Source organism: Candidozyma haemuli (genome assembly GCF_002926055.2).
Source record: "Candidozyma haemuli strain B11899 chromosome Unknown B_2014730914, whole genome shotgun sequence".
Classification (NCBI taxonomy): Eukaryota; Fungi; Ascomycota; class Pichiomycetes; order Serinales; family Metschnikowiaceae; genus Candidozyma; species Candidozyma haemuli.
This window is the reverse complement of record NW_020289902.1, coordinates 599,712-619,603: the sequence shown is the minus strand read 5'-3', so window position 1 is coordinate 619,603 and position 19,892 is coordinate 599,712. Positions and strand designations below refer to the sequence as shown.

Sequence of the window (19,892 nt, the reverse complement as noted above, 5' to 3'; positions counted from 1 at the left end):
GAGAGGGCAAGGAAAAGTGACACACACACACACACATTCTGGGGCTTGTGTGCAGGACGGAACCAAAACAACAGTGCGAAATCCCCAGACTTTACCAAAAAAAAAGAGTGTCTTCCTGCAACACTATACCAGGAGACGCAGTGTGGAAAGCCAAAAATAAGAGTCAAGCTCCACCGCCAGAACCACGAATTGGCAGTACCAGTTGAAGAAAAAAGCAAAAAACAAAGGATCTTTATTTCTTTGGCGACACGTGATTGGCACACTTTGATCCCTTCGTCCCTTCCTCGCCCCTCCCTTCCTCGCCTCACTCCCCCTCCTCCACACCATCTCTTGCTGGGCCTGTGCCTCTTTTAACCACACTTACTCGTCTGCTTACCCAAAACACCCATTCCACATCTTTTTGCCACCCACAATTCCCAGACCCTCCCTGTGACTCATCCAGCGTTCTGGACCACAGAATTCCCTTAATATAACCATTTTGCCTTCCTTTAACTGTGGGTTCCCTGTCTTCCCTGATAAGCTGATTCGCAATGACAGATAAGGCATCAACGGCGGCCTCCTCGGCGCCAGGCAAACATGTGGGCCAGCCAAAGCAGCAGAACACGAAGCTTCTCCAGGTTATCCAGAACTTCTTCACGAAAACGTCCCAGATCATTCTCCAGACGCGATCGGTGGCGGACCCTACGGTGTTTGACTATGGCGTTTCTGGAGGTGAGACAGATGGCGATAGTAGGTCTTCCAAGACGAACAAGTGGTTTAATTTGAATATTGCTTCGCCTGGAGACGACTGGATCAAGGATGAGATGAAGCTCTGGAAGTCGTTTTCCGATATCTCCCAGCTCCACCCGATGATTATAGAGACGTACTTGGACTTGCGCCAGCTAGATCCTCGTGAAACGGTGGCGTTGGAAGATGATACGGGCAACTCGTGGACGGTTGCCAAAGGTGGGCTTAAAAAACAAGAGGTTGTTGTGGAACGGTGGTTGATTGAGTTTGACCGGTCCGTGTGCTCTGCTGCTGGTTCAGACGAGCTTCCACTCATATACAAACAAGCCATTGTGTTGCTTCGAGTGATTTACGGCTACGCTAGGCTTCTTCCAGCGTATAAGCTTCGGAAGATTCTTTGTCTGCAATCAGGCAAGGGTCTTACGCTTATGAATAAGATTATTGATGGGAAACAGCCTATCAGCTCCAAGGGCCGTATCGGCTTGTCGAAATCGATCATTCCACATCAAATGCTTCTAACGGAATCTCATATGACCCAGAAATCTTTTGAGCCGGTTAAGACTACCACTGGGTCTCTTAGAGTATCTGTGGCTTACAGAAATCACTACAGGTTTACCGTCCAAGATAACGAGGAGATGTTATCCAACCATTTCTGGAATACCGACCAGGAGAAGTTGGCTGCTCTGCTCGATCGGTCCCATATTTCCGAAGCGACATCCAACTCTGCATTGGACTCCCACTCGGCGTCGGTTTCCCAGGAGGAGACCAAATCGTCCAAGGAGCCTACGAATTTTGCATTAAACACAGCGAAGCAATCCATCCTGCCATGCACTTCAGAACATCAGCCTGACCACCAGGATGACCATCATGATGAAACGTCCCCTACCTCAAAGTCGTCTGGCAGCCGCCTCAAGCAGGTGCTGTACGCCCAGCCCGCCAACGTTCAAAGACCCAGCATCCAGCCATTCAAAGTTGGCTCCATCAGCAATTCTCCGCCTACAGGTAATATTTCATTTGCCTCTGGTGCTCCAGGAGCGGGTTCTTCCATGGAAAGAAGGATTTCAATCACGAGCAATAAGTCTGGTTCGAATGCCTCCCTTGCTGCGTTGTTGAGAAACCCAAGAGGCTCTACTTCATCTTCGAATACTCCTACGGTTGCCATATCTGGATCCCACGGGACCAATCCAGGCGTGTTCCCTAGATCTATCTCGTCCTCACATGGATCTCACTTGCATGATGACCTTAACGAGTTGTCCAGCACTCCCAGGTTCTCGTCTTCATTTGGTTCAAGACAAAGCAGAAGGTTCAGTAATACTAGTGCTAGGAGCTCTCTTGCCAATGAAGCCGGTGCATCGTTATACGGAGCTAGTGTTGAACTGACTACATCATCGGGTGCTCCTCTCAGCGGGCTCTACCTTGATGATGATATCAGCACATTTGTCCGTATGATTGATTGCAAGTCTGATCTCAGATTGAGCAGTACCCAGGGCTCAAAGACCAACTCAGGGAATGCAGACAGCAATTCACTGATTGATGCCTTGAGCAAGTTCCAGCTGTTGAAGGGCCAGCACCAGCAATTGAGTGATTCCGTGAATGCTAGCGTGATTTTCCAGCATAACCAAGGCGGTTCATACCATAGCGGCAACTCGAGAGGCACCAGTCGTCCTAGCAGCCGCAAGTCGTCCCAGTCTCGGCCCTCGCCCTCTCCATCTGTGTCTCCAAGCTCGTACGACAATCATTTACCGTCTATCACTTCCAAGCTTGAGCTGAACACACTGGAGCATAGTTTATCCAGCCTGAGACCAAGAACGTCAAGACAGACGCTGCAAATGAACCCCCAGCTTTCTGCTGCCTACGGCAGAAGCTCTAGATTGGCCACATCTCCAACAGCTACGAGCCAATTGGCGCATGTCGTACACGGGCCTTCAAATGAAGAAGTGATTGGTTTATCCACCACGCCATCAACGTACGACAGAGCTAAGCGGCCAATCAAATACGAGGATGTCTTTGACGATGAGGATGAGGATGCAAGCGACTACTTTATGAGGAGAGTGGAGTCTGATCCCACTGGTTCTCGAACGCACGACGAAATAGGCTTCGACAACGACGACTTGCTCTTTGAGATGACAGATACAAAGTAAAAACTTGTGCAACGCTGGTTTGTGTGTTCTTCCCGTTCCTCGTCCCTTTCTTTGTATATGTTGAATCCCAATGGTTGCAAAATAACGTCAAGCCAGAAAATCAAATCGCCTGCACACAAGTCCCTCACTCTTCTCGATAATGTCTCGTCTCGTTTATGTGTCACCGGATTGGGCCCTTTTTTCTGCCAACCAAATTGAGTATTTGCTGCCCCAGCTAAGCAGCGCTTGTTCGGTACTGCAGACAGTCAGGCACACTGAGGCTCGCTTGATACCTAACCAGACCCACCAACAAACCTTCCAAGGCAGAATCTTCCAAAGAGTATAAAACCATTTCAAGGAAATGCTATTAACGGCCGGCCGGTTCCAGGCCCTGATACTTACACGTGCCACCAGGGTTTTACGAAATTCACGGTTTCTTGCTTATTCTCGCAATGAGACCTCTTCCTCAGAGTCTGCTCTTCTGCCCATCGAACTATACGATCTACGAGTGAAGGAAAACAGGCTTAAGGATGATCCGTACCAGCGGAAGATCATTCTGAGTTTGTCAGTGTTGCATCAAAAATTAGAGACGTACGAGCCTCCGCAGGTGGAGAATCCAGACGTGGAGAGCTTGAAGCCAAAGATAGGTATCGCCAAGTTCTTTGACTCGTTTTTGGGTTCCAAGAAAGCAGAAGTGAATACGATAGATATCCCTGAGAACGAAATCAAGGGCATTTACTTATGGGGTGACGTGGGCTGTGGAAAGACCATGCTTATGGACCTCTTCTACATGTCTGTGCCTAGTCACCTAGCCAAGAAGAGGTTTCATTTCCATCAGTTCATGCAAAACTTACACAGACGGTCCCACCAGCTTAAGATAGAACACAAGCACATGGATCTTGATGTCATTCCTTTGCTAGCCAGCGAGATCTCTCAAACAGCCACAGTTTTATGTTTTGACGAGTTCCAAGTGACTGATGTGGCCGACGCCATGTTGCTTAGACGTCTTATGACGTTGCTTATGAGTCCAGAGTACGGCGTGATCTTGTTTGCTACGTCCAATAGAGCTCCTGATGACTTATACATGAATGGTATCCAGAGAGTGTCGTTCATCCCATGCATTCAGCTTATCAAGAAGCAAACTCGTGTGATTTACTTGAACTCCCCTACAGACTATAGAAAGGTGCCAAGACCGGTTTCTTCTGTTTATCACTATCCAAAGCCAGGCGTGAAGTACCATAGCAAGCTGAACCAGACCGCGTGCCGCAAACACATCAAGCAGTGGTTTGATTACTTCAACAGAGACGACCAGACCAACGAGCCAAAAATCAATGATGAACTTACTGTCTGGGGCAGAAAGCTTATTGTGCCAGTCAGCTCGCACCCTTACGTTGCACAGTTTTCGTTTGAAGAATTATGTGGACACAACCTCAGTGCTGGTGATTACCTCACGTTGGCCAACACATACAAGGCGTTTATTGTTACAGATATTCCATACTTGAGTATAGAAGCCAGAGACGAGGTCAGAAGGTTCATTACCTTCTTAGATGCTGTTTACGATGCACATGACTGTTTGGCTACCACAGGAGCAGCCCCGTTCAAAGATCTATTCGTCGAGCCCGAAGACCTCCAGAAAGATAATTATGAACTTTATCAACGCCAAAAGAAGAAAGGCGCCGAGGAAACCTTCGAGGACGATGAGTTGGTGGTGAGACACGGTTTTGATAAGCTGATTGCGAAGAAAGCATCCATGTTTGTCAACGACGAAGAAAAGTTTGCCTTTGCGCGTGCGCTCAGTAGACTTACACAGATGGGCACTACCGACTGGGTCGAATCCGGTGCCGATATCGACTAGAACTTATTTATTACAATCCATCAAACAAGTAACCCAAGTAGTAGTCAGTGTGTACTGCACAGAACACCTACATCAACCAAAGTATCAATACATACTTTTCAACCAGTACCAACCCCATCCAACCCGCCATCCATCATGTCTGCAAACGATATCTTGGACGTGCTCAACATCCAGCGAGATGACGCCAACCAGCCCGCCAAAAAGAAGCAAAAAACTGAACAGCAGCCCCATCTCCAGAAAGGAGGCATGGCCAGAGAACTATATAACCTCTTGGGACCAAACACTCCTCCTGTGAACATGGCGATGGGTCCAGGATCAAAAATCAAAGATAGAAAGCTCATGAAAGTGTCTCCATGGACGAAAATGCCATTTGTTCCAAATAAACAGGGCTCTACGGTGGGACCTACATTGCATCATTGGGAGAAGGGAAGCCGTGAATTACTCGAACAGGGAAGAGAAGAGAAGCCATATTTCTTTGATAAGTTCATTGTCAGTATAGATATTCCTGAGTTTGTGGATGAAGAAAAGTATGACAAGTTTATGGAGGAGATTACAGCAAAGAAGGAACAGAAGAGGAAGGAGAGAGAAGAGAGAGAGGCTAGACATCGGGAGGAGCAGAAGAAGGCAGAGGAGGCCAAAAAGGCGAAGGAAGCTGAAGCTGAGGCTGCAAAGGTGAAAAAGGAGGATGAGGATCCGAAAAGTTCAGAGTCTAATGGTCCTAAGGCTGGTAGTAAAGAGAAGACGTCTAAGGACCCAGAAGAGGCATCTAAAGATACGTCTGATGACGTTCCAGAAGAACCAGAGGAACCAGAATGGACATACGAGGAAACAAAGCTTCTATTTGAGCTCTGCAAGACATTCGAACTCAAATGGCCCGTTGTGTTTGACCGTTTCCCTGCTAAGGACAGAAAACTAGAGGACTTGAAGGAACAATTTTATAGAATCAGCTCGCTCATCCTTAAAGATAACGGTACTGGTAACCCGCATCTTTTGGAGTCTTTGGACGCTTTCTCCAAGTCTGCTGAGCTCGACAGGAAACAGTACCTTGAAAACCTTCTCAAAAGAACCCCAGCTGAAATCGCTGAAGAAGAATCGTTGGTCATTGAAGCTCGTCGTTTCGAGCTTGCCGCAAAGAAAATGCTCATGGAAAGATCCAACTTACTCACATTGCTTGATCTGCCCCAGGCATCCCAGCTGGTTCTGCAATATCAGTCCTCCCAGGGCCTCACAAACTTGTACAATAACTTGATGATCATGGACAAACATCAAAAGAAGAAGCAGTTGCAGCAGCGTGCTACTACCAGCAACGACCCTGTGCCTCCTGCTATCCCTATGGCAGCATCTTCTTCATTCAAAAAGGACAAAGCTTTCCAAACACATCTTCAGCAATACTTATCTGGAGTTCTCAAGCAACAGCAAAGCTCTGGCCAGCACGTCAAAGGCGAGCCAAGTGCAATTCAACAACTTCTTGCAAAGAGACTCACGCCGAAAGAAGAAGAAGCTTATGGCCTTCATTACCATGCCAATGACCGTCTCACTCCTGGTGTAATGCTACGCTCAGGCCACAGGTTGCCTGGTTTGCAACAAAGACAGTCTGTGTTCAAGTCCATCAATCTGTTGCTCCAGGAACTTGATATTCCTACTGTTGGAGGCACTACATGGAAACCTGTCATGCCAACGAGGAAAACCATGGCCAAATACGATGAGCTTATCAGAGCAAGTGTTGCTTTGCTAGAGGTAAAGAAGGGTAAGGATAAGATGGAAGCAGAGATCGAGCTCATCAAGAGCCAGCACGGTCTTCAATAAATAGGTGCACCCTTTGCACCTCCCTGTATTTTATGTATAATGCTAATTAATGCTAAAACGTGAGGTCAACGTCTTCTGTAGCTGTGTTGAAGACATGGAAGAGCTGGTCGCCCGGATTCGTGCCGGGAACAAGAGGAGGATCATCTGGATCAGTTCCCATCTTCTTCGGAACTAGTAGTCTTGCTTCATTTAACACTACCAGGAGAGCTTCTATCGCCTGGGAGTACTCCTCGTCTGAATGCTCGAACGGTGGTAGGTACGGACCAGCATCGCTGCCTTTCAATTGATTGAGTTGGATATCAGTGAAAACTTCGGAAGCTTGTTCTGCTTTTGGCTCGGCCATTTCGTGATGGATCATATCAACACGAAAGAAAAGGTGGTCATCAAGTTCGCTGTACCCATCGTAGATATAACCAGCGGCTATCATGATTTCAGTTGCTTTGGAAAGAGCCTCTATCTGATACATAACGTAGGTGCTATTTTCCGACACGAAGGTTGCCGCTGGGATGCATCGAATGACGTTCAAGAGCTTAGCGTACTGCCTGTCGACGACATCAATCGTGCACTGTGTGAGTCGAAACTCGATGTATCTGATAATGAAAGACACATGAGCCCAGTAGAGATCGTGCCTGGAAGCGGCCACCATGTATATCTCTAGTAATGCAAAGAGGATGTGGGCGTTCTTAGGATTGATCCATTTGTTGAATGTTTCAGCATAGTCTTTCTCGAATTTAAGGGCATTCACGAACTCAATATTGAGCAACAGTATACGCTCTTCATTTGTAGCCTCGGCCCACAACGATTGCATTCTTTTACTTGGGAAACCAAGCTTTTCAGAAATACTCCAGAACTCCTCGACGTCCTCTAGAAGCGATAAACAGCTCGTAGTCATAACGTTGATCATGCGCCTAAGAAACTCTGTGATGTGGGGATTGTCGTAGTTGGTGTTGAACTCAATCTCGAGCTCCTTAACCATATCTGCTATCATCAACGTCTTTTCGCTTGGAACCATCGAACTAGTAACTGAAACTTTTTGTATGACGCTAGTTAAAATCTGGAACTTGTGAGCCTGAGCCAGGACCAGCGATTGAGCAGGAATCTTTCGACAAGACATGAGCGATCCACGTACTTTATTCAACGATTGGAACAACAAGGAACTGTATTTGGACAAGTTGCTTGAAATGAGAGCTCTGCAAAGAAGCTTATCCATTTCAAAGATCGCCGAATGTGATACTTCACCTTGGTTCAAGTAAACCCAACAGAAATATAATGCAAATCGATCACGCAGGGCCTTGTTCCCGAGATAAGAGAACTTTTGTAACATCATGAAGTTCCAATTTTGGGATCCATTGGCATTAGCAAACTGAATCCATATTTGAATGGCCTTCTCTATAAGATTTTCCAATAAAGCATCCTGTCTGGCATCCAAAACAGGTAGCCTGTTCATCTGTGTACTTAAGAAAGAAACCACAGATTTCGTAAGTGAGTCTATAAGATCGGATGATGCCAATGCATACTCTTTATGAACCCTTAAAAGCTCTGCAAACGAAAGAAACAGATCCAAGACACGGCCACGTAAGCGATCTGGTATAGCAGCAAGATCAATAGCTTTAAAGAACCTTAAAGACTGGGGAGTCTTCGATATGTCAATTACCCGTAGACCACAATCGATTAACTTTGCAAGAAGTGAGGGCATTCCTTGGAGTCTATCGTATGAAGCGCAGAAGGAATGTAACATGGCCTGAAACGCAGCTATGGGTATTTCAAGATTTTTTCTTTCGGAAACTTCAACGAATGTGTTGAAAGCATCGACAGCTCTCGAATAAATAAACATATCCTTGAACTTGATGATCTGGTCGATAAGGCTTGAAAACGGACTTCTCAATTCAACATCTGAGATCTGAAATAAAAGCAAGATCAAATTGAGCCTATTGATGAACATGATCTGATACTTTCTTCCCTTTTGATAATGGTACTGACTTGATGCCACGAGTTTAGTAACCAACCGCTTAACTTCTTTCCTTTCAGTTAATTCAGAAATGTAGGAATGAACAAAACCCAAGAACCTTTCAAACACTGTATCATCAGGAATGTCATGTCTCGACATTGTCACTCCTATGGAAGTAGGCACAGATGTCTCGTTATCAAAATTGGTGAACTTTCTTTTCGCAAAAGACGAATACAACGTAAGAACCAATTTCTCATCTAAAGGCCAGTTGAGATTCTTGTGTGCTAGCTCGCAAACATCGATGAAATTATGGTGGTCTTCAGCGCTCGATGAGGACTGGAAACTGTTGAGTATAGTAATGAATGGAGCCCAATTGTACCTATTCATGGGACACATTGAGGCTAATGCATATGTGGTGTTCATTGTTTCAAAGCTGGAATCCATGATCGGGTTCAAATCCTGCAAAGCTTCAACCACCGTAGGCCACCAGATGTCTTTATGGTTGCTGAATATGAAGTACATCGTGGAAAGACATTCCGATAATTCATTGGGGCTTTCACTGGTGAAGGTTGCAGCTAGATCTGTTGAGTCGTATGTTCGGAACAAAATCGACCAGAAATCTGTGGAGAACTTCTCAAGCTCAGAATAAAGATGCCCATGACTCGTATTTGGAATACTAGCTTCTAGCTTGTAACCAACGTAGTAAGTGAGAAGCATTTGAGCGTAGAAATAAGTCTGATGCTTCCGTACTTCTTTCGTCTGAAGCTTAGTGAAATCATCAAGAATCAGGTTCAACATATGCCACGATTGCTTTGGAATCGGTTGGCGAAGAATCAACAACCATTTGATCAATCCCCGTATGGCTTCTTTGATTTCATCGCGAATACTTCTTTCAAGTTGAACTCTGACCAGGCTCATGAGTTTCCGTAAGTGCGAGAGAAGGCGAAGCAAGTTGCTTGAAGACAGCTCTTGCTGGAAAAGTCCAAACACATAGCTTTTTCCAAGTAACATGAACGATACTGTGTCCTGGTGTGGAAAGAATATGAATCCATCACCAATAGAATGGATACGTTTCACTTCAGAATAGGCTAAGATTGACGTCGATGATGCAGAAAGGTTATCTGAGAAAAGGCTAGCTTTCGAAGGATTGAAGAATGCTGGTGAAATTGCAAAGCCAGCAGGATGTTCTTTGACAAATCTTGTAGAGCTTTCCACTTGAAATGTTGTGGTAGCCAAGAAGTTCTTGTTCCTGAAAGTACTCTGCTTCTGTTTTGGCTTCGTTTTGCCGTTCTCTTTATTGTTTTCCTTGTCTGATTCTGAATCGACATCCACGCTTAAGACGCTTTGCTTTTGATTCTTTCTAGTTGCCAGCTCGCCTTGCTTAGAATATTGCTTTGATGGCCTCAGCGAATTAGTTCGGTTGGTCTGTGTAAGAGGCTTGGAAAGTTTTCTCGTGTTGAGCCTTCCATAGCTCGAGCCTCGTGGACGAGCAGTACGAGGTCTTGTAATTCCAGTTGATGCTGACTTTCGTTGACGAGGATGTGACAGGCTACCAGCGTTAGTGGCTTTACGTTGTCGAGGTGCTTGAATATTATGCCGTGATTGTGTAGGTTTGGTCTTCCGGGACTTGGCCCTTTTACCAGATGCAAATAAGTGATTAATATGGTCGGCCTCTTCGGCAGCTCCATCTAGAGCGTAATCATCGAGATAGGTTTGTGGTGGTTCAATGACATCTGAGCTTTTGGTTGTATCAGCGATGCCAGAATCTGAGAAAAGGTCGGTATCAGAGTCGCTATTATAGTCAGATGAACTTTCAGAGCGTATCATTTCAGATAAATCCAGCTGAAACGATGTGATCTGAGGCTGGAAGTATGAAGGGTAGTTAGGAGTGTATTCCTCTGCTGTTTCACCAAGGTCCACAAACTGTTCGAACTCTTGTGCAAGGTTCCTTTTCGAGGCAGAAGAACCCATTTTGCGTACAGCAAGACCCTTCCTGGGCTGTTCCTGGCGCTTTGCTTTCTTTCTCAGTCTGTAGACCTTCAAATTAGAAGTTGCGTCTTCCAATGGCCGTTTAAACGTCTCTTGAATGCTGTAGTCTTCATCTCCACTTTCATACTCCTCCTCGGTGTTGCTCGCCAGGTCGTATACCTTTGGTGGAGCTCTATGCTGTTCCAGACCTTCGTAAGGAATAAGGTCTTGTTCCTCGTCGTCTGAATTATTTTCAGGAACGTAATTAAGCTGTGAAGACAGAGGATCGTCTTGAATATCCATGGTTTCAGCATCTGGATCGCCTGCGAGAGCCATGGCTTTGGATTTACCAAGGTGAGCATAGAAATTCCGAGCCTTATACCGTTCTTCGTCTGGGTACCGTTTCTTTCTCTTGAGATATAGCTGGTTGAGCACCCTGGCCACGCTAACCAAGTCATCATGGTCGGAAAACATCTCGTTGATGCTGTCTATAGTGCAAATGCCCAAGTAGTCAGCCTGGTCGGCAATATACGGATGACGACTTGCAAACGTCCTTTTTCGTAGCGATCTTTGCCCTCCATAAGCACCAGGGCTGTTTAGTATGCCAGCAGAGCTCTCTTGATGCTGCTCATGAACCGTAGGTAACGCAGGAAGCTCCATGATCAGATGTTCCTGTTCCTGCTCCTTCTGAGGCGACGAACTCTGAACCACAATCCGTTCAGGCAGCGACGGAGGATACTGGCAAAGCGAATCGTAAACCTCCTCAAAAGGCGTCCCGCCAGCTTCTCCTCTCAAGCGTTGTTTGGTCTCACTGGACAAGAACCCAAACACCCGCCGTAGCAGGCTCGTGTCGATGGCGTCTACCGACAACAAAGGAAGCGAATTCTCGCCATCTGAGTCGGAGACTGGATCCATGCCTTAGTTTAGTTAATGAATGGTGGAGGTTAAAGTAGAAGTAGTAGTAGTAGTAGAGAAGGTAGAAGATGTGATGCAGGAAGCGTGTTTTGGCTCGCGGTAGGAGAAGGACAGGGAAACGAAAGGGTGGTGGTTTTTGGCGGTAGTTGTAGATTTAAGAGATGTGATTTGGTGGGTTGATTAAGAAAGGGGTTTTGTTTTTCGTGGTGATGTTTTCTTACTGGTTTTTTGAATTTTTGTGGGTTTTGATGGGATGGTGGTGGTTCAGTGGATGGTTGCAAAACGCGGTACCCTTATTTTTCGCAGCCAGTGGTTGTAGGTGAGGAAGACGTGGAGGAGGTGGAAGACGGTGGATGGGATGGGAAGAAAATGAAAAAAAGGGGAGGTTTTTGAAGAAGGGAAATTGCATCGTATTTATAGTTGACGGTGTTTTTTATTTCTTTTTGAGGAGGGGGTGGAGAGGGGGGGAGTTGATGTGGTTGGTATATGCGAAGCACCTTCCATGGATGGAATGTATGGGCATGCTTGAGATTGGGCTATGGGGAAGTGTCTGTCTGTTCTGTTCTTGTTATACTTTCAAAGTGAAGGAAGTAATGCCATGGATTCTATGAAAATCGCTTTTTGTCATCAACTCTTCTATCTTCTTATGATACAGATGTAATACTCATAGCTAAAACAGTGGCTGCTAGAAAGTCTGGTTTTGCCGTACGTGGGCCACACTTCTGGACTGTTAGGCTTGATTCATTAAAAAACAAATTTTCTGGAAGCAGGATTTTACTTGTTGGGTGGTTCTAGGAATCCATGACTGGACCCTATTTATTCCACAGTACCTGGTTTAGTGACTTGACTAGTAAGGTTTCTACACTTGTTGGCGTTCTACATAACCTTTATCGAGACAGAAGGTTCATTGAAGGTAATTACCGCTTGGATTAGGTTTAGAAGAAGTGTTGAAAATGCCCCAGAACAGTCAATAAATGTAATATTAATGAATATCACTTAGACAAAGTTCTGTCCAGATTGCTACTGAGAACAGCCTTATAGAGACATTTCAAAGAGACCTAGGCAAAGGAAAATGATCTCTGGGAATAGAACAATCAATTTTGAAGAGAATGGCTAGGCCAGCTGAAGTTGAAGTTACAGTTTTACTTTCCTTGGCTCATCCATCAGCGAGATTTTAATATGAAGTGGGTATTTCTTGTCACTGTATTTCAAACATGCTTTCCCCGTATCTTCATCTTTCTAATGTCTTCCTTTGTAGCATGAAATTCCATATTTGGTTCCCTACTGATACCAATTGGTATTCAAGAAACATAATTAAGTAACTATACTCAAAATATTACCTATCCATTCTTGCTCTGCTTCAGACCTTATACTTTCCTTCTGAAAATTACCAAGTATAAAGCTGACCAATTTAGGCCTCCATCAATCCCCAACCGACTACAACCTTGATCCATTCAATATGACCTTTCTCGGAAATTTATCCTACTTTCTTATGATTGGAAGCGGTCTTCTCTTCATCTACCTATTATATCCTGCTCAAAGCCATGCATTAATCATATGTACCGTTGACTCGCCAGATACTTGGTACGACTACTTCAGGTCGGTATTGGAAGCTTTTGAAAAGATATCTCCAGGCTGTACAGACGGCATGGCCGCATCCATTCCAAACAACTGGTCTCGGGGCAAAACGGTGTACTTTTATTCTTTTTTCGGGTTTTTCAAAGCTGATATAACAGCTTCCATTCGTCTACTTGGCTATCTGGGAAAGCCTCCACTTCATCGGATCATGCATGATATCGTATCGGTGATGATGGAGGAGCAAGTTCCTGGGAAGCAAAAGAGTCGGTACTTTGCCTCTTCGTGGATGAAGCAATTCAACCGAGCTTATAACAAATGTAAACATGTTCTTGAAGTGTACAAAAAGGACTTGATGAATTTTAATGAGGGAGAGGATATTGATGGGAATGCTATTGAAGTATTCACAGCTCTTGAAACTAAGATACGTGATGCTAGAAAGGAAACGGTGTTCCTCAGATTTGTATTTGCTTTGCTATTTTTGAACTTCTTGTGGTTCTGGTCCTCCTTGGATCTTTACGTGATCAATGTGCTGCTCCTTGTCCTGACTCTAGTCTACTTGACTTGTTTTTATGTGCAAAAGGGAAGGATCCCTGCTTCCAAGGTTGGGCTTCTTAACATGACAGAAGGTAGATACAATCATCGTTTTCTTATTGTTCGCATAGTATGTCTTCAGGCCCTTGCCACTGTGATAAGGATTTATCGCTTTTACTATGAAGATTCCGGCAGCTTTTTTTATTGAATTAGACGGCAATTAAGGCTGGTTTTGCCAAAGAGCTTAGTGCTTTGCCTGGGACCAACATGGTCGCCTTAGCTAGTGGTTTTCGAAACTCTAAAAAATAATCAATGATGACTGTTTTGTAAAGAACGAATTAATTTATATGGTACTTTATGTCATGTAGCGTGAGAGCAGTATCTAGCTCATCCGAGCTTAGTCTAACTATAGGTCTATAGGCGATGTGTATGACTGTTCTAAAACCAATAAATGGCTGTCAAGCTGCTATTTTCACCTTCGTTCTGTAGTTAATTTCTGAATTCACCTGGTAGGCTCCAGCTGCTGCTTCTGCAAAACTCTACCTTTGCTTCCTCGTCCAGGCCAATTGAACCAAATGTCACCACCATCTGGATCAAACAACACATTGACGCTTTTGAAAATTATTAGATTAATTCTTAGCCTTTAATTCCCATTGGCATTGGTAGATTATCTTTTTTTTTTTTTTTTCGTCAAATTCAATTGAATGGAAAGCTGCCAGAATATACCCTCATTCTACATGCTATGCCTAGATGAAGACTAGACGAAGCCATACCAGTCTCAGGCCCTGAACCCATGCAATTTTTTTTTTTCTTCAATTCAACGAAAAAGTCATTCCATTCAATCTATCAAAAAACTTAACCTTTCTCTTTCCACATTCCTCCACCACCATTCCCAAATCCTACAACTTTCCCATACATGTACATTTTTCAGTCTAACCGTTGCGGTTTATGGAATGGCTGCGAAAAGCCTAAACCACCACAAATATCCACCCACAGATAAAAAATCATAAATAAAATAACAAAAACCACCATTCCAATCTAAAGCAAACCAATATCACCCTCCCACCAGTCTCTACTTCTTTTCTGGACTTGAAGGTTGACTTTTGGCTTGGACGGTTTGGCGATGCACACGTGACCCAGAACCGTCCTGCATTACTCAAAAATTTATAGACGTCAAACAACACCTCCAGAACTTCCAACCGTACCCATCCACTGCCACGCAATCATGGATAATCGCAGGGTTCTTAAAGCCTACCAGGAGAGAGGAAGGGAGAAGGTGTTGCCTTACCCTTCGAAAGCAGGCTTGCTTCTGAAAATGAAACGCTACATCTCAGGGTCTTCCCTATGGCAAGATGGCTCTTCTGGCCTGAGAAACGCTTCTGCTGGTTCTTCTCGAGTTTCGTCCAGAACGGCATCTAGAAAGCCTTCGGTTTCCCAGCCAAACGCCCATTCTTCACGTCTTTTGAGCGAATCGTTTGCAGCTACTTCAATTACCAACCAGTCTATGGACCAGAATCCTGACCAAACCGCCAACGAGGTGTTATCGAGCTTCTTTAAAGATAAGGGTGACCGGCCTTTGTCTCAGATAGAGTATGAGGGGGTCATGTCGCTCTTGGAAAAGTCAAGATCGAACGTAACCTTGCCTTTGAACGATACAGAGCAGCATCCACACACAAGGAGATCTCCCACGAGAGAATCCTCTTTCATCCAGCATAACAACACTACCTTCTCCAACCAGCACGTGTTGAAGAATACAAGCATGTACGATGGCTCAACGCCTGCCAACGCTACGTTTGCTGCTCCCGACTATAGACCTCTGTACCATAACTTCAACGACACCTCCAGGGCAGCTCCTCCTGTGAAGCGTGTTTACCAGTTTTCTGGCTTACCGTCTCCTTACCGTACCAGGATACGTGCTCCAGGATCATCTCAGAAGAAAGCTAGACGAATTGCTACCGAGGGCGATATCACGCCTTCTGCTTTGACTATTCCAGAGTCCGAGACGCCCAAGCGCATGAGCAACACAGCAAATTCTCTTTTATCTGTTTTGGATAATCAACTGAAGAAGGAATCTTCCGACGTTGCTGTGGGTAGTTCAGATAGGCCTCTTCATAACCCATACGCTAAGAATAGAAGAAGAACAGCCAAGACTGCTTCCACTGAAGCTGCCTCGCTGAATTCGAAGCCATATGGCACTGCTGGTGATATAAGCAAGACTGTTGCCTTCAACCAAGCAAAGGAATTGGCAGAGTCTCCTGAAAAAGAGCAGAAAGACTCGTTGTTCTCAAGCCCTGCCAAGGATGAGACCAAGACTGATTCTAACGACAAGACATCTAATGGCAAGTCTTCTGCTCCATTATTCACCTTCAAGCCCTCAGACACTGAACCCGCTGAGAAGAAACCTGCATTTTCCTTCAACCTCAAGAACTCTGATAAGAAGGATGAAGATACTTCCAAAGATAAGCCTAAGCCTGCCGCTAACGGTTTCTCCTTTGATTCACAAAAACCTGCATTCTCTTTTGGCTCCAAGACCGACAGCACGTCTGGTCTGAGCAATAAAGACCTGAAGCCTCTTTTCGGTCTCAACCCTCCAAAGGATTCTGAGTTTAAGCCTAGGGAATCTGAAGAGAAAGAACTGACATTTGCATTACCCGAAAGCTCACTGACAGCTAACGGTGACTTAACCAAGGAGAAACAGAACGAAGTGAATGACAGTAAGCCAGCTTTTTCATTTGGGTCTAAACAAAACGGTAACGAGGGCTCGCTCTTTGGTCAGGCTTCAGGTGAGGATAAGACTGGATCTTCATTATTTGGCAACTCTGCCTCTAATAAGCCTTCTACTGCAAGCACAGGGTTTTCTTTTGGCAGCAAGCCTTCTGCTGATATTTCGAAGCCTTCTGGCTCCCTTTTCGGCACAGCAGCTGACACTAAGACTGAAGGCGAGAATGGATCAAAGCAATTCAACTTTGGCTCTTCTACATCTCTTTTCGGTTCGAAGGAAAAGGCTTCTCCACCAAAGCCTGTGTTCAACTTTGGCGCTAAGGAAACCGAAGAGAAAGAAAACGAGGCCCAGGAGACAAAGACTTCTGAAGCCAATCCTCCGGCATTTTCATTTGGAAGCTCTTCGAAGCCCATTACTGCTTTCTCAGGTAGTAAAGACGAGACTGGCGATCTGACTAAGTCTCTCTTTGGACAGAACGCAACAAAGTCCGACTCAACTGCCCCTGCATTCTCTTTCCTTAATTCGAAGCCAGAGGCTGAAAAGGATGACGGAAAGGTAGAAGAGATAGAGGAGGAAGAGGAAGATAAGAAAGAAGAGAGCAACACAAAGCCGGCATTTTCGTTTGGTGCTTCGACTGACGACAAGAGCAAAACAACAGCAAGGCCTGCTTTCTCTTTTGGTAAGAAGACTGAAGAGTCGACTGCTGAACCAGAAGCTTCTGCTACGCCCAAGTTCTCCTTCGGCAGTGCCCAGAAGACGAGTCAAGAAGAAGAGAAGAAAGCTCCGTTCAGTTTTGGAGCAGGGGAAAGTAAACCACCAGCATTTTCTTTCGGTGCATCTAGTGAAAAGAAAGAAGCTCCTTCGTTTAACTTCGGAGCCAAGAAGGAAACAACCGAGAGCAATACCGAGAAGACAGCAGAGAAGGCTGCCCCTGCGTTTAGCTTTGGAGCATCCCAAGAGAATAAGGCTGCCCCTGCTTTCAGCTTTGGTAAATCTGACGAGGCCAAGAAAGAAGCTCCAGCTTTCAGCTTTGGAAAGTCTGACGAGGCCAAGAAAGATGCCCCAGCTTTCAGTTTCGGATCCTCTGCTGAAAAGAAGGCACCATCTCTTGACTTTGGTGGCAGCACCGAGAAGAAGGAAACTCCAGGTTTCAGTTTTGGAAAGACCGAGGAAAAGAAAGATGCCCCAGCTTTCAGTTTCGGCAAACCTGACGAGAAGAAAGAGGCTCCAAAGTTCAACTTTGGCGCCCCAGCAAAGGAAGCAGACAAGGCGCCTGTTTTTGGCTCAACACCATCTACCGAGACAAAGCCTGCTTTCAACTTTGGCAGCTCTACCGCCAGCAACGATAAGCCAGCCTTCAACTTCGGCAGCTCCAATACTTCCACCACCGCCAAACCCGCCTTCAACTTTGGTGCCAACACGTCCAGTGATAAACCAGCATTTAATTTCGGCAGTTCCAATACCCTGTCGCTCGGCGCTAAACCTACTGAGGACACCAAAGACAGCGCTGCCTCTGAATTCAAATTCCCCGAACTCCAAGGCACCAAGGTCACCGAAGCTGAACGTGAAGAAGCCAAGCAATTCGAAAGCCTCTTCAAATTTTAAAAAATTAAGAACAAAGAGTATCCCACTCTTGTATAGTTACGATGTTATATAAGGGAGTACCTGTAGGCGCATCTCGTATAGACGCGGTGAGTGTTGAAAATCAAGAAATCACCAACTCACCTGGCCACTTACCACCCACCCTAATCCAGATCCACATCCATAATGTCCACGCTTAACTCGGTCTTACTAGTAGGCGGCGCTGGCTTCCTCGGCTTGCATCTCGTCCAGCAATTCTACGACCACTGCCCCAACACTGCCATTCACGTATTTGACATTCGTCCTATTCCAGACAACCTTTCCAAGTACTTCACGTTTGACACGAGCAAAATACATTTCCACCAAGGCGACTTGACTTCAGAGGATGATATTGAAAAGGCCATTGCTGCTAGTGGCTGTGAGGTGATTGTCCATTCAGCATCGCCAATGCACGGTCTTGGACAAGAGATCTACCAGAAGGTCAACGTTGTGGGTACCCAGGCGCTCTTGAAGGTTGCCAAGAGAACCCCTGTCAAGTCTTTGATTTACACTTCCTCTGCTGGTGTGATTTTCAATGGTCAGAACGTGTACAATGCTGATGAGCTGTGGCCTTACCCAGAGGTCCATATGGACGGTTATAATGAGACTAAGGCTATTGCCGAGACTGCTGTGATGGAGGCCAACGACCCAGAAAAGCTTGTTACTGTTTGTTTGAGACCTGCTGGTATTTTTGGCCCTGGCGACCGTCAGCTTGTGCCTGGTCTTAGAACTGCTGCTCGCTTGGGCCAGAGTAAGTTCCAGTTAGGCGATAACAATAACCTTTTTGACTGGTCGTATGCTGGTAACGTTGCTGATGCTCATGTTATTGCTGCTCAGAAATCGTTGGATCCAGTTGCCAGTAAGGAGATTGGCGGTGAGACGTTTTTCGTCACCAACGACGCTCCAACGTATTTCTGGACCTTGGCCCGTACTGTTTGGAAAGCTGACGGCCATATTGACAAATATAACATTGTGTTGAGCCGGCCAATTGCCATTGCTGCAGGCTACTTGTCGCTGTTCTTCTCGTCGTTGTTGAAGAAGGAGCCAGGTCTTACGGCATTCCGTGCTAGAGTCACCTGTGCCACTCGTTACCACGATATCACTAAAGCCAAAACGCTCTTGGGCTACAAGCCGGCTGTTTCGCTCGAAGAGGGTATCAAGCACACGCTTGACTGGGTCTACGAAACACACGAAGAGAAATAAGTACCATTATATCACGATGAACAGAGCCAAGGCCAAGAGGAACGAACCGAAGGCCGTTAATGACGATAGGTGTACCGTGACAGATGCACCAGACAAAACTGGACGTTAGTATAGACTGGAGAGCTAGTTTGAGTAAATACATACCGGTGACGTTTGAATGGTTTCGGATCAAGGTAAGCACTGGGCGTGTAGTTGCATTCCAGGGCGTCTCAGAGTCGTCGTCGCTCTCGAAAAGATCCTCTTCGGTATCCAGATCAGACTCTGAATACATCGAATAAACAGTATTACCCTTGGACGACTGCATCACCTTTCCTGGTTTCAGAAGCTGTGACTTCACCAAGATAGTGTTATCTGGCTCAGTCACCATCACCTTCTGCGGTCTCCCGTCGCCGTCGGTCTTCTTAAATGGAAGATTACACGCATTGATATCGTTCAATGGAGCACAATCATTCACCAAGACCGAAAGGAAGTTAGCTGAAGGGTTCCCAGGACAAAGGTTATGGCACTTAGGATCCATCGACTGAAGCGCACAACACTCACATGCCAAGTCGTTCGCCTTACAGTCGTCCAACTGAGCAAGCACTTGGTTACTGCAAGCCGCCAACATGGCGATATCGTTGTTGTCACACTTGTGGAGTGGTCTTGGGTGTGGGTTCTTGTAGGAGCCGTACTCTGGCGCCACGAGGGCGAAAGAGAGGGGGAACAACAAGAGGAAGTTGAGTAACATGGTGGGTACTTAAGAAAGAGGAATTGAATGGAATGGATGTTTTTGGGTGGTTGATGTAGATGAAGGTGTAGATGGTGTTTGTACAAATGGCTGCAAAATGGCTGCGAAAGATGGAGCAGAGAGGTGGATGTAAGTGGGATGAGCTAGCATGAAGTGGAATCTAAAGAAGAGAA

At 45.6% G+C, this 19,892-nt stretch overlaps 7 protein-coding genes across 7 annotated transcripts; 5 read left to right on the top strand and 2 right to left on the bottom strand. All coding sequences in view use genetic code 12, as the record gives it.

Moving 5' to 3' along the window:
* Positions 1-530: 530 nt before the first annotated feature.
* On the top strand, positions 531-4,701 carry CXQ85_001132 (serine/threonine protein kinase regulatory subunit; the record flags this gene model as incomplete). The annotated part of the gene is made up of 2 exons (XM_025484851.1): positions 531-2,863; positions 3,261-4,701. The coding sequence occupies 2 exons, from the start codon at positions 531-533 to the stop codon at positions 4,699-4,701; spliced, it is 3,774 nt and encodes a 1,257-aa protein (XP_025339782.1).
* Positions 4,702-4,836: 135 nt separating this feature from the next.
* On the top strand, positions 4,837-6,507 carry SWC4 (Swc4p; the record flags this gene model as incomplete). The annotated part of the gene is made up of 1 exon (XM_025484850.1): positions 4,837-6,507. One exon carries the CDS (start codon positions 4,837-4,839, stop codon positions 6,505-6,507), a length of 1,671 nt encoding a protein of 556 aa, XP_025339781.1.
* A 52-nt stretch (positions 6,508-6,559) lies between these two features.
* MMS22 (Mms22p) lies at positions 6,560-11,338 on the bottom strand (the record flags this gene model as incomplete). Its single annotated transcript, XM_025484849.1, has 1 exon — positions 6,560-11,338. The coding sequence occupies one exon, from the start codon at positions 11,336-11,338 to the stop codon at positions 6,560-6,562; it is 4,779 nt and encodes a 1,592-aa protein (XP_025339780.1).
* A 1,492-nt stretch (positions 11,339-12,830) lies between these two features.
* CXQ85_001129 (uncharacterized protein) lies at positions 12,831-13,655 on the top strand (the record flags this gene model as incomplete). Its single annotated transcript, XM_025484848.1, has 1 exon — positions 12,831-13,655. The coding sequence occupies one exon, from the start codon at positions 12,831-12,833 to the stop codon at positions 13,653-13,655; it is 825 nt and encodes a 274-aa protein (XP_025339779.1).
* A 1,017-nt stretch (positions 13,656-14,672) lies between these two features.
* NUP60 (FG-nucleoporin) lies at positions 14,673-17,774 on the top strand (the record flags this gene model as incomplete). Its single annotated transcript, XM_025484847.1, has 1 exon — positions 14,673-17,774. One exon carries the CDS (start codon positions 14,673-14,675, stop codon positions 17,772-17,774), a length of 3,102 nt encoding a protein of 1,033 aa, XP_025339778.1.
* Positions 17,775-17,936: 162 nt separating this feature from the next.
* ERG26 (sterol-4-alpha-carboxylate 3-dehydrogenase (decarboxylating)) lies at positions 17,937-18,992 on the top strand (the record flags this gene model as incomplete). The annotated part of the gene is made up of 1 exon (XM_025484846.1): positions 17,937-18,992. One exon carries the CDS (start codon positions 17,937-17,939, stop codon positions 18,990-18,992), a length of 1,056 nt encoding a protein of 351 aa, XP_025339777.1.
* Positions 18,993-19,097: 105 nt separating this feature from the next.
* PGA43 (Pga43p) lies at positions 19,098-19,719 on the bottom strand (the record flags this gene model as incomplete). The annotated part of the gene is made up of 2 exons (XM_025484845.1): positions 19,098-19,115; positions 19,144-19,719. 2 exons carry the CDS (start codon positions 19,717-19,719, stop codon positions 19,098-19,100), a joined length of 594 nt encoding a protein of 197 aa, XP_025339776.1.
* Positions 19,720-19,892: the final 173 nt, after the last annotated feature.